At 39.3% G+C, this 12,475-nt stretch overlaps 1 protein-coding gene across 5 annotated transcripts in view; it reads left to right on the top strand.

The window, feature by feature from the left end:
- The first annotated feature begins 286 nt into the window (after nt 1-286).
- The window catches only part of LOC121876622 (double-stranded RNA-binding protein Staufen homolog 2-like), a 34,511-nt gene continuing 22,322 nt past the window's right edge, over nt 287-12,475 (top strand). The window contains exons 1-9 of one of the 5 annotated variants that reach the window (XM_042381900.1): nt 288-470; nt 879-914; nt 4,565-4,674; nt 5,102-5,868; nt 6,407-6,550; nt 6,954-7,268; nt 7,653-7,857; nt 9,432-9,571; nt 10,798-10,978. In XM_042381900.1, coding sequence (XP_042237834.1) covers nt 4,566-4,674; nt 5,102-5,868; nt 6,407-6,550; nt 6,954-7,268; nt 7,653-7,857; nt 9,432-9,571; nt 10,798-10,978 — 1,861 coding nt within the window. In that variant the 5' untranslated portion in view covers nt 288-470; nt 879-914; nt 4,565. Of the gene's footprint in view, nt 471-878; nt 932-4,564; nt 4,675-5,101; nt 5,869-6,406; nt 6,551-6,953; nt 7,269-7,652; nt 7,858-9,431; nt 9,572-10,797; nt 10,979-12,475 lie in introns of all 5 variants that reach the window. The other 4 variants (XM_042381899.1, XM_042381902.1, XM_042381901.1 and 1 more) reach the window with 4 other exon arrangements.

The raw sequence follows: 12,475 nt of genomic DNA, 5'->3' as shown, positions 1-12,475 counted from the left end.
CCTGTCATAGACATAACATGGATTAGATTCATCAATTTTACTGAAATATTAATGATTTCCCTCACAAGCCAAAACAGGTTGAGTTCACACCACATAAGAAATTAAGATCTGTATAATAAGTTCAATGATATCTTATCTAACATACCCATATAATTCTCACAAATTAAGCTATAATTATAAAAACACCCCTGTATCTCATTAGCGACACTAAAATCACTAGATGCTGTAATTAATGTGAGGTTTTTAATAAGGTTTCAGTAGAGTAATTGAAGACTCGTCAGGTGGTGAACGCGGTCAGTGTTGTCAGCTCCGCACATCAGCATGGCCGCACACTAGTTTGTAGGATACTGTCTCTGTTTGCCATACGTTTCACCATTAATTATTGCTCCCCTCGCCTCTGATTTCATTTCAACCTTAAGTACAACAATAATTCTCTGGGTTGACGTGAAGTAAGAGGCTAACAGTATAAGGTGAGTGTATAAATTAAGGTGTTTTGGGGAGGCTGGTACAGTGTCGTCTGCACAGGTTGATAATCGTCTCAGTTTGAAATAATCTTTTAACCTTTAATAACACACTGGAGGTTGAATAAGGAATTGTTACCTGCGATCATAATGTAACCAGTGACATGGCAGAATTAATTAAACATACAAAATAGTGGTAACAAAACCATAGTGACCCGTGACTAATGATTCCTATTTTGAACAGAATTATCTTCCTGAAACAGAACTGAATAAGAGATGGTATTTAAAACAATTATGATGGGCATTGTTCATTTTGTTGTGATTTAAACCATTTTTGATATAATAATGAAATAAACTAATGGTTGCAGGTTATATTATGGGAGAGGATATGTTTTGTTAATTTTTGTCATCTTTCAGAAATGCATTAGTGCCATAGCAAAGGAGTGCTGAACTGTATGTATATACTTCATGTGAGATTTAAAAGATGACATTTGTTTATTTATATTTTTAAACCATTTTCTCCACCTTTTCATTTTTTCTTGCCTACATCCTAACCAGATTTGAAATTTATATGCCTATACCTGTACTGTAATAATAAAAGGCAGTGAAAATGACTTGTCAATAGCCCGGATCCTTAACACACTGGTTTGAGGTTCGTGGTACTGTAGTACTTTGCTTGGCATCATTTTGTAGAGCAGTGACCTTAGGAGGGGCTGAGAGTCTCCTGGGTGAGTGTCTAGGAAAAAATAAATATGTGATTTATATAATATCAAAACAGGTTGAACATTATTCAAGTTTGTTCGATTAATATTATTGACATGTAGGCTACGGATTTAGGTGTTAATACATGGATGCTTGTGCAGGTAAACCAAGGACAGTATGTTTGAGTAGTTTTCTCTTGTGGACAACTTAATTCTACTACAAAAAAATTGGTCTAATATATGACTGGTGACCGTCAGCGGTTGGATAATTATGGAGGGTGTTCTTAGACACAGGTTTGTACGCGGATTGCTTTCTAGTGTAATTGCTTAGTTTTCGAGATATAGGTGAGTTAAGATATAGGTTAGGTTTGCACATGGTTTCAGCCATTATTTTTATTTTTCCCAACATATTACAGTATCCCCAATAAAATCAGTGATGAATGGGTATTTTTAACTCATTTTCAATGAAGAACAGTGAATGGTTATTATCCTAATAATAACCCCAAATTGCAAGTACATGTATCCTCAATAATCGCAGGGGTTAGGTTCCTGAAAACTACCGTGATAAGTAAAACCGTACATATCGAAACACTTAACATATGGGAAAAATTAGTTTCGTCCTACAACCCCATAAATGCATCCCCTAACTCAGTGATTCTCAAATTGGGGTCCGCAAAAAGTTTTTGAGAAATAGTGCATTTGTGAGAGATTTGGCGATTCCAATTCGCAGGATATTTTGGATTTGGGTTGAGATGAACAAATGCTTTGGACTATGATTTATTCTTTGATTATTGACAATATTTGTATGCTTCATGGTATATAAGGGGTCCGTGGTTGAAAAAAGTTTGAGAACCCTTGCCCTAACTGACCAAAGTATACCCCCAAAAATAGGGAGGTACACTAAAAGATATAATACCAGTAACATGTCCTTACTAATTAATGAATAACAAATAAAAAATGTACAGTACTGTACAATATTGGATCATGAATGACTTATAGTTGAATGAGTGAGAGAGGCAGAGTGTCGGTGAGACGCAGTGGGTGGGAGGGGGAAGGAAGGTGGAAGTGGGTGGGAGACATTGGATATCTTGCTAATCTGCTCTGGCTAAAGCAAAGCCATCACTGAAATTATGATTTAAGTGGTAATAATAGAGGTAGTGATAGTGATCACGAAGCTGGTGGTGGAGGGGGAGATTGTGGTAAGTGGTGAGGAGATGATGCGTCAATCGGTTTGTTTGATAACACTGGCTGCAGCACTGCCAGACACAATTGAACAACTGATGTCTACTCACAGAATTGAGTGTAAGTGTAAATGAAGAGCGTTGTATTCCTTCCACATTACGTTACATAAATTTTAAATTATGGAGTGAGAAAGAAGAAAGGTGGAGGTGATTAGAGAGGTGGAGTGGAAGGAAGTGGTAACATATAATGGGCGTGTTGCCAAGTGCATGCTTATCCTTGTAGGGAACATCGGAACATTCAACCAGAGAATACACACATCTTCGTCGCTTGGCTGGATCAGGAACCTTAACACTCTTCTTGTTCACAGGTGCCATGGTGGAGGGTAAGTTACAAAAGTTGCACCAAAAACAAGCATGGAGCAGGAAACCGTCTTTAAACACCGACCAAAACAGCGCGGGGAAACAAATGCTATTGCTGGAAGCTGGCACCACGAGCCGTGCTGCCATCTGCTGCTGCTACTGCTGGCTCTCGCAGACCCGCCGCTGTCCCATGATAATTCCGTGATAACCCAGATCAATCAGTGATAAGTGCACACATGGTCGCAATTGAGGACACTGTGATAAACCAGATCAGCGATTATCGGGTCCCGTGATTATTGAGGAGACATGTACTGTAGTGACAGAGAACTGTAATTTTACTATTAACAATGATGCCATTTTGATTGTTTACGTATGACTTCCATATACTGTACTGTACACAAACACTTACTTTCACCTCTGCATTATAAACATGATTTATCACAGATAAGCTGAACCAACCTAACCTACTTTTCTTAGGATGGAAATGTATTACAGCTTGATAATCCCTTATCCGAAATCCTTGGGACCAGAGGCATTTCAGATTTCAGAATTTTTCGGTTTTCAGAATGTTTTTAGCCCATCCAGGCACAAGTCACTGACCCACATTGGGGCCTGGGGGGGGCGAAAATATAATAATAATATTACAGGTAATAATATTATATAATTCATAGGTCTAGGTCGTGTTACTCACTTTTTATCTTTTTTTCATTCTTGTATTTCTTTATTATTATTATTATTATTTTATAAATACAGTATTATTGTTATCATTATTATTTTATTTTGGTTTATTTTTTAATTAAAATATTTATTTACCATGAATAATTATTATTATAATTATTATTATTACAGGTATTATAATTAGTATTACCATTAAATTTTTGCCCCCCAGGCCCCGATGTGGGTCAATGATCTATGCCTGGGTGGGCTAATCCCTGTTAAAAAAAAAAAAAAAAAATATTGCTCCACAAAAAACTTTCGGTTTTTGGAATTTCGGATAAAGGGTTGTCAACCTGTAATTTAGGTTAGTTTAGGTATGGAGAGGTTACTGGGAAGTATTTGTCAACAGGATCAACACTAGAAATGGCATTTGCTGGAAATGGTGGATGTAAGTCCATTATCTATAACAAGAAGTCTGAAGGAAAAAACCCTGCAATTTCTTGTCATTATTTGTAAAATTCTTGAGGTAGAAAGGAAAGTTTTGTTCAATAAAAAACAAATTGAAAGTACTGTAATTGGTTTATCTGCACCAGTCTTCTAAAATACTGTATTATCCAGAAGGCAGTTTAACTTTTCCTTACATGGCCAATCTAAGTTCAGCTGTACAGTACAATGTCTCTACCAGGAGATTCTTTGTGAAAATCACAAGAGGCTTTATATGTCACCTATGGAGATTGAAACCATAGATTGGACAGAATAGTTATTACCCCTTAAAATATCATATTACAAATACGATACATTAAATACAAAAGAACGGAAGTGACTTTTCCTGTGTCCGTCCGTCAACCAAACAGTTACCTTGCTACATACTGACCCTCGTCCTTAGTTGCAAGCTTCGAGGGAACAGACTTTAGTAAGTTGTTTCCTCTCATGCTGTAGTACCACAGCCTGGCAACACAGCTTCACAGCACTATATTTACAGTTCAGTGAAAATTGTAGGTCTGATTGGCCTGTGATTTCTGCAATTGTATTCATTATCATCAATGATAACCAAAGGTTTCCTTTATTTTTCTAACAATCCCATGTACAGTACTGTACTATAATAATTTCTAAACAGTAAAGTTGGTGCTCAGTGTTAGTTGTGTATGGATTTAATTGATATGTAGAATTTATGACAATATTAAATTAATTAACTGTATTTCAGAATGGCTCAAGTTCCCATGCGCATGGCTCAGCCTAGCCTGGTGCCCCCCCATCAACAGCGACCCCCCATGATGGTCTCCATGACACAGCCACCACCTGTATCCATGCAAGGTTGGCTCATTATTATCAATGTTTATGGCTGCTAGTTTGCCAATGCCATCTTAACATGACTTATGGCTATCTGTTCTTCACAAGTTAACTTATATAGTGACATGACTGGAAGTGAAGAAATTGCCTCCAAAGTTATTTGTTGTGAAGAATAGTGTCACCACTTGATCTTTGGAAGGTGCTGCAGGGATTGAGTTTGGTCATTACCTAAAATTAATTCACTGGGCAATGGAAACTTATTTCAGTGCATTGATATAAATACGGTACAGTATACTGTACTGAAGTAACCTTTCAGCCCCTTGGATGATTCCAGCACCCACTGCTGAAGCTTCTACTCCTGTGGGTTTGATTTTCATGTTATAATACAAGTAATTAATGGGGACATGTGCTGGGCATTTAACCTGAGGCTAATGTCTGTACAATTTTACAGGTCTGGTGAGCATGGCGCCCATGATGGCTCCCGCTGGTGGGATGGCTGTCATGACTCAGGCCATGAGTCACCCAGATTCAGGTGTTGGTCCGGACCACCACACCCTCAACGCTCCCTATCACCACCACCACCACCCTCATCACCACCATGGTCCTCCAGGCCCACACCACCCTGGTCCTCCACCACATCACCCTAGTGGGCCTCCCCAGCCTCCCCCCACAGGTCCTCCCCCACACACAGGACCCCCACATTCACAGTATCATCCAGGCCATCATCCAGCACAGGCCCCACATCATGGTCATCCATCTCATGCACCGCATCATGGCCCTCATCACTCAGCCCCACACACCACCCCACATTCAGCTCCACATTCTGGCCCACATTCAGGACCTCACTCAGGCCCACACTCGGGTCCACATTCAGGTCCACATTCCGGCCCTCACTCAGGCCCACACACTGGGCCGCACTCTGGTCCACACTCTGGCCCTCACTCAGGACCACATGGTGGACCACATTCTGGCCCACACGGAGGCCCCCATGGTGGTCCACACAGTCATGGTGGTCCTCACTCTGGGCCACACATGGGACTACACAGTGGCAACAGTGGTAGTGGGCCACACAGTGGACCTCATGGTGGGCCACACGGAGGGCACCATGGTGGACCAACACACCCTCAGTCTCATCTACAAGCAACTGCCACTGTTGCTGGGCCTCCACACATGACCCATCCTCCACACTCTGTTATGCATCATTCAACGCCTCACCAGGTTAGTGCTGTGCCAGATTTTTTTAACCTTTATTGAAGTTTATACTATTAAGTAAACAGTATACTACTGCACAAATAGAAGATACAGCACCTGCTTATATATAAATAGTGTCAATTTGTGATACAATATAAATACTGTTTGAACTTTGATAACTAGAAGGTCTTTAACTTATCACTGCTAACTAGTAATGCATTGTAATTAAGTTAAAGACTAGGAGGATGAAAGCTCTCCATCTTTTAGATTGATTATACAATTCAGCTGAACTGAGGCTTGTTATTGGAATATGACTGATGACAGACAAGGGACTTGTGTGATGTGCAAGATTCAATCCCCTTTCTGCACTAGGTTAACTTTCACCGCTTTCTCAATTTTTGAGGGAGTCGTTTGCTATTGGAAAGACGTATTAATTGTTTGTTAGTGGCAGCCATCAGTATTAGGTGCCCTTGTTCTAACTCTGCTATGAAGTGGAATTTCCTGGACCTGATTTTTATATTTGAGGAGGAATTTGCTTTAATTTTAACATTTGAATCGTTTTCAGATGGGTGGGATGGGTAGTGGTGGGCCAGCGGGGATGGGGAGTTCTCCAAGTAGTAGTCATCAACAACAACAACAGCAGCAACAACAACAACAACAACAACAACAACAACAACAACAACAGCCTCCACCTCCACATCATACACAAGTGAGTTACTCTTGGCAAGTTGGTTAATGAGGAAAGTATAGTAATGTTCCTTCTTGTGCTCAATGTTTATACTGTTCTGTATAGTGTTTTCAATTAAATAATTGAACTTCGAGCTATACGCACACACACACACACACACACGTAGCTAACTTATCTCGCCTATGAGGAATTTGCTTCTTAACACGTGATAAAAAGGACCAGATTTCTAATGGTTCACTTAAATCAGAAGTTTGTTGGAACACACTAGAGTAGGTAAGGCAGGAATAATGGGTTGCAGGAAATGAAAGGAGAATCTCTAAAGCACCTCACTTCAGGCATCCTTAACTGTTGTGGAAAATGGGTTTGGGGTGAGAATGAAGAAAAAGAACTGTAAAGGTGAGGTAAAGTGTTTTTATGGTTGCAGGTACACCAGCAGCCTATGCCTCAGACAATGCAGCATCAACAGCAGCAGCCACAACCACCACCTCAGCAACAGCAGTCACAACAACTACAACAACAGCAACAGCAGCAACAACAACAGCAGCAACAACAACAAGACATGATAGGAGGCAGTGTAGTGGGCATGAACTCAACTGTCAATGGAGTCAACGTGGGCGGATCATCACCTACGAACTCATCCTCTCTGACGTCCGTCTGTATCCCTCTCGGGGATTCCTCGGCCACGAGTAAAGAGAAAACACCAATGTGTCTCATCAACGAACTTGCTAGATACAACAAGGTAGGATTATGCATAATTTGGCTAGTTCAGGTATTCAGACGTGTATTACTGTATGAATAATCTTCCCTTTCATTTTACCTGTAATTGTTGCTTCACTTGTGATTGGACAGAAACATTGCACAGAGATATCAACCAAGAGTTAGGAATAACATGTTGGGGTGAAGCCTGTTAGAGAAGTCTGGGAGTATTTTTAAAATCGTGAGACTTCAGAATACAACATCTGAATATTTGAGTAAGAGCAATTGGGACAGATCTAACCAGAGGATACTATGCAGCCACATGACTCTTATGACCTATCGGCCTAAATGTGTTTTATTACACATCTCACCTGGCTGTGCTTAGCTGTGAAAGGGGACTTTAAAATCGATTATTATTTTTTGACAGATTCAACACCAGTATTGCCTGACAGATGAAAAAGGTCCTGCTCATAAAAAGACTTTCACAGTAACATTAAGACTGGGAGAGAGCGAGGAGTACACTGCTTCAGGTCCCAGTATTAAGAAGGCCCAACACTCAGCTGCTGCTATAGCTCTAGAGAAGACACAGTTTAAACATCCTCCACCAAAGACTCAGAGGCAGAACAAGCAGAGTAAGTAATATTTAACTCAGAAAATGTGCAAAAATATTAGTTTCTGCCCCCCCCTTTTTTTTTTTTTTTTTTTTTGAGAGAGAGAGAGTCTTGGTAGATTTATAGGAACCAGTTGTAAGGTGACCAGGTTTACTAGGGTGGTTTGTATTAAGAGATTGTGGAGTGAAAGATTGATAAAAGAATATATATATATATATATATATATATATATATATAAATATATATATATATATATATATATATATATATATATATATTTGTTTATGATTCAGGGGTGGATAGTGGGAAGGAAATGGAAAAATTAAGTCAGAGTGAAGGATGCATAACAAGTGAAGTCGATAAACGTTAAGTGAATCGTGGTGTGTATGAGGACCTGGCATCGAGTGGTTTATTGGTATATACCTGTTGTTGACAGGTGGTGCTGGGGGGTGATGAGCCAGATGGTTATTTTAGGGCAGTACGAATGACAAAATGAAGAGAGAGAGTGGGTATCATGGAGGTTCCCCAGGTTACGTACGTCTGACTTACAAGCATCTGTTGATTCATAGGAGGTTAAACTTTCAATTTACCGTATTTTATTTACCTGATGACTTATTTTTTCCTTTCATTTCTGTATTTTTTCATTCTATTTCTTATTTTTTCTTAAATTAAGTGATTTTAGATGTATATGAGGACTTAGGCTATGATAAATTGGTATTTTAAACATTGTTCTGTAAGCATGGTATCCACATCCACAACATTGCTAAAGCTGCCTTCTGAAAGCTGGGAATGCTGTACAGATGCCGTAGCTACTTCACTCCTGAGCAGTTGCTCCAAGTTTATGAGGGATTCATTCTCCTAACTTGGAGTATTGCTCTCATATCTGAGGTGGCTCTTCTTCTGTCCAACTGTTAGATAGGGTGGAATCAAAGGCATTTTGTCATCTTAACTCTCCTCCTTTAGTTGACAATCTTTCTTCCCTTTCTCTTTGCCGCAATGTTGCTTCACTCTCTTTTACATGTACTTTAACGGGCAATGTTCGGTGGATTTGGCATCTTGTGTACCACCGACAAGGCCATGGGCTCGTAACTCTCATCTTGCTTGCGGTGCCCACCGTTTCTGTGTGGATGTCGGTCACACTAGAATAACCCGTTATAGTGCATCTTTCTTTCCTCACACAGCCAAAGTGTGAATGCTCTGTCTTCTTCTGTGTTTTCCGGCACCTTTGTGGTGTATATTAATATGGTCTTTTTCTTTTCTATTTCTTTTTAACTATTATTTTTTTGCCCCCTAGGCCAGTTGTGGGTCAATGAACTGTGCCCGGGTGGACTATTCCCCGTATTAAAAAACAAAACAAAAACATAGGTTACATGGTTTGACTCGAGTACATTTTCATCTTAAGAATGTCCGTAATCCGGAAACTGCCTGTACTTATGGTTCTAGCTATTCTTGCAGTACAGAAGAAGACTTATAGTAGTAAAACTACCAGCCGTTATCCTTGCCTTGAATGTACTGTAATGTAAGTTATAGTATTGTACAGTACCACTGTTAAGGAGGTTGCTTTTTTTTTTCTTTTTTTTTTTCTCTCATTACAGCTAAACTGACTCCCACAGTTGAACTAAATGCTCTTGCCATGAAGCGAGGTGAGGCTGCCATCTACACCTTCATGGAGACACCCCGTCCTCCAAACCCGTACTTCAACATGCCTCCAAATATTAGAGCCATGTATAACCAGGTTAGTACAGTATCACTTGTGTTGTAGACAATTGCAGACAGTACAGTACCACAGGGTTGTCTCACTCCCTCACAACTTTTTACAATGTGTATCAGACATCAAATTTGAGTACAGTACAATACAGTGATCCCTCGGTTAATGAGCGCCTCGGTTAATGAGATTTCGGTTAACGATTTACCTTCCATAAGATTCTTAACTTCAGTTAACGAGCAATCCCTCGATTAACGAGTTTCTTACGAGCAGACCTCAGCATGTTTTTGCTTGCATTTGGCGGTCCACCAGCTGTAGTATTAGTCCGGCTTAAATTCCTAACTATTTTAGTAAATATCAAGAAGTTTATACTATTCAATAATTTTATAAGTTTAATATTAAATTTTTGAGTCATTTTAACAATTATTGAACATAATTGAAGTACAGGAAACTAGTTTTATGCACGCCAAACAGCCTGTCAACACACCAAACAGGCATCAGTCTCTGTCTTTTCAGTGGAGGTAACATCTTGCTCGAGACTCTCTTCAACTAAATGCATTTTTTCTGTGTTTCCAAGCAAATTATTGGTCATTTTGAAATTTATTTTACATATTGACAAAATATAATGCAGTGCAGTGTTGATTTAAAGAAAATAATCTTAAATTACACTTGAATTACACCAAGAGAACTAAAATTTTAAGGGTGAAATGGTGCCATGGGGTGACTTCTCTTCCACCCCAATGCTTTTTCTTCTCCCTTCTCCTCCACCCCCATTCTAATTCCCATCATCATCATCCAGGAGCCTTCTACATACACACCTCAAAGAAAGTGTACTTTACTACCTTTTTTGTTGATTATAGGCAATTTTCGGTGAGCTGGAACCAATTTACCCAAAAACCCATTGAAACAATGGTTTCGGTTAACGAGCAACCTTCTGGAACGAATTGTGCTCGTTAACCGAGGGACCACTGTACTCTTATAGCTCACACAACAGTTCTCCATTTTCACAAAAAATACACCTCTAGTAGTGAGTTCTTTTTTATTTTTTGGGTCCAGGTACAGCACTGTACTTAAACTTTACAGCATTGTTTTCATTAGCATTCTTTCTCAACATCTTACTTACAGTACAGGGATATACTGCATAAAGTATATTAGGTAATCAGGTTATTAGTTCTTTTGTACAAAATCATTTGAATAAATTGTTAATTCTGACATAATGTATTGTCTAATTTTTTGTGTGATTTTCCTCTCAACAGAAGTACTATGGCCGACCTCCACTTTATCCAATATTCTTTGTAACATTAAGAGTCGGCACCCGGGAGTTTATCGGAGAAGGAACAACAGCCCAGCAAGCTAAGCATAATGCTGCATCTAAAGCCCTGAAACTGATGAAGACCCTCCCCATGCCAGAAAATGCCACCACATGTACTCAGGGAGGTGCGTACTTTTAGGCTATTGTAATATATTCTGATCATAATTTATTTATAGATATATCATTATTTTGTAATAAAAATAGACTATGTAAGCAATACTAAAACACAACAGTGAGTTAATTTTTAGAGGGTAAAGCGTTGTTGAATCGTTGTCAATGTTTTCTGGCTATTTTCATCACCTACATGGGCGTGGCCGGACAGATGGCCGAAGGACATTTGGCCGAACGGACAATAGACTGAATGGACAAATGGCCTTTTTAATTTTTTTTTCTTTCTTCTTTGCAATGTATTTTTTACACATTTACTAAAGGATAAAAGATATTAATAGAAATGTAATTGCTTTATACAAATTGCTTCAGTCTTGTGCTTAATATCTGGTAGACCTCGGAAATAGTCAGCATTATTCGGAAACAATCGGCATTATTTTCCCCAATTTCAATTTAACTAGTGAATTACAAGGACTGAGAGAGGTTTATGTACACAGGGTGACCTTACAAAACATGAGGTCAGGTCAAAAACATGACATCCGCTAATCCACACACTAACACCACCACAAACACAAAACAAAGGGCGACGTAACTAGTCATGTTAAGTCAGGTGAAGTTTTAAGCCACGCCCCAAACCAACCAAACGTTAGCCCTGCTTGCCTGGACTCGGATGCAGTCGCTCTTCAGAGGTTGTAAAGGTAAGCCGATATTTTTATTGTTGTTGTCCATTCGGCCAAATGTCCGTTCGGCCATTTGTCCGTTCGGTCTATTGTCCATTCCGCCATTTGTCTGTTCAGTCTATTGTCCGTTCGGCCAAATGTCCGTCGGCTCGATGTCCGTTCGGTCAAATGTCCGTCGGTGAAACGTCCGTCGGCCAAATGTCTTTCAGCCATCTGTCCAGGAGCCTACATGGGATAGCTGTTGGGTAAAATCAGAATTGGAAGTCTCCCACCCCTAACCCAGGGCCCCAGCCCGGAATATATGGTAGAGATCAGGGGACGGGCTCAGCTCTGGTGACCCAGTTGCCATCAGGCATGTTGAAGCAAAATTTTATGGCTGGATGCCTTTCCTAATGTCAACTCAGGGTGGGAGCAGCTGGCAAAAAGTTGAGTGTTCAGCTGATTGAAAGTAAGGTAATATACAATATTGAAATTATTAAAAAAAAAAAGAAAGAAAGAAAGATTTGGTAGAGGATGAATGAAAATGATTTGCATAGATTATGGAGTAATATCAATGTCTGAAGAAATATGAAAAAAAGTGATATTTTAACAATGTAGAAAAGTAATTGAGGGACTGTACAAGGTGAATTAATGTAAGATGACTTTGTAACCTAGAACTTATGAACTTATAATCATATTTTTCTTAACATAGGTAAGATTAAACTAAATAAATATACCTGGCATCACTCAGGCTTTTCCCCTACCTCTGGGGCTCTCCACTGAAATATTTGACATTTACGTAATTTCCTTTTGAATATACATTGAGCATTGGTCTTTATAATGTAAAAATTTCAT

This window comes from Homarus americanus, unplaced genomic scaffold, assembly GCF_018991925.1.
Source record: "Homarus americanus isolate GMGI-L3 unplaced genomic scaffold, GMGI_Hamer_2.0 scaffold28, whole genome shotgun sequence".
NCBI classification, from domain to species: Eukaryota; Metazoa; Arthropoda; class Malacostraca; order Decapoda; family Nephropidae; genus Homarus; species Homarus americanus.
This window is presented reverse-complemented; position numbering and strand designations above follow the sequence as displayed.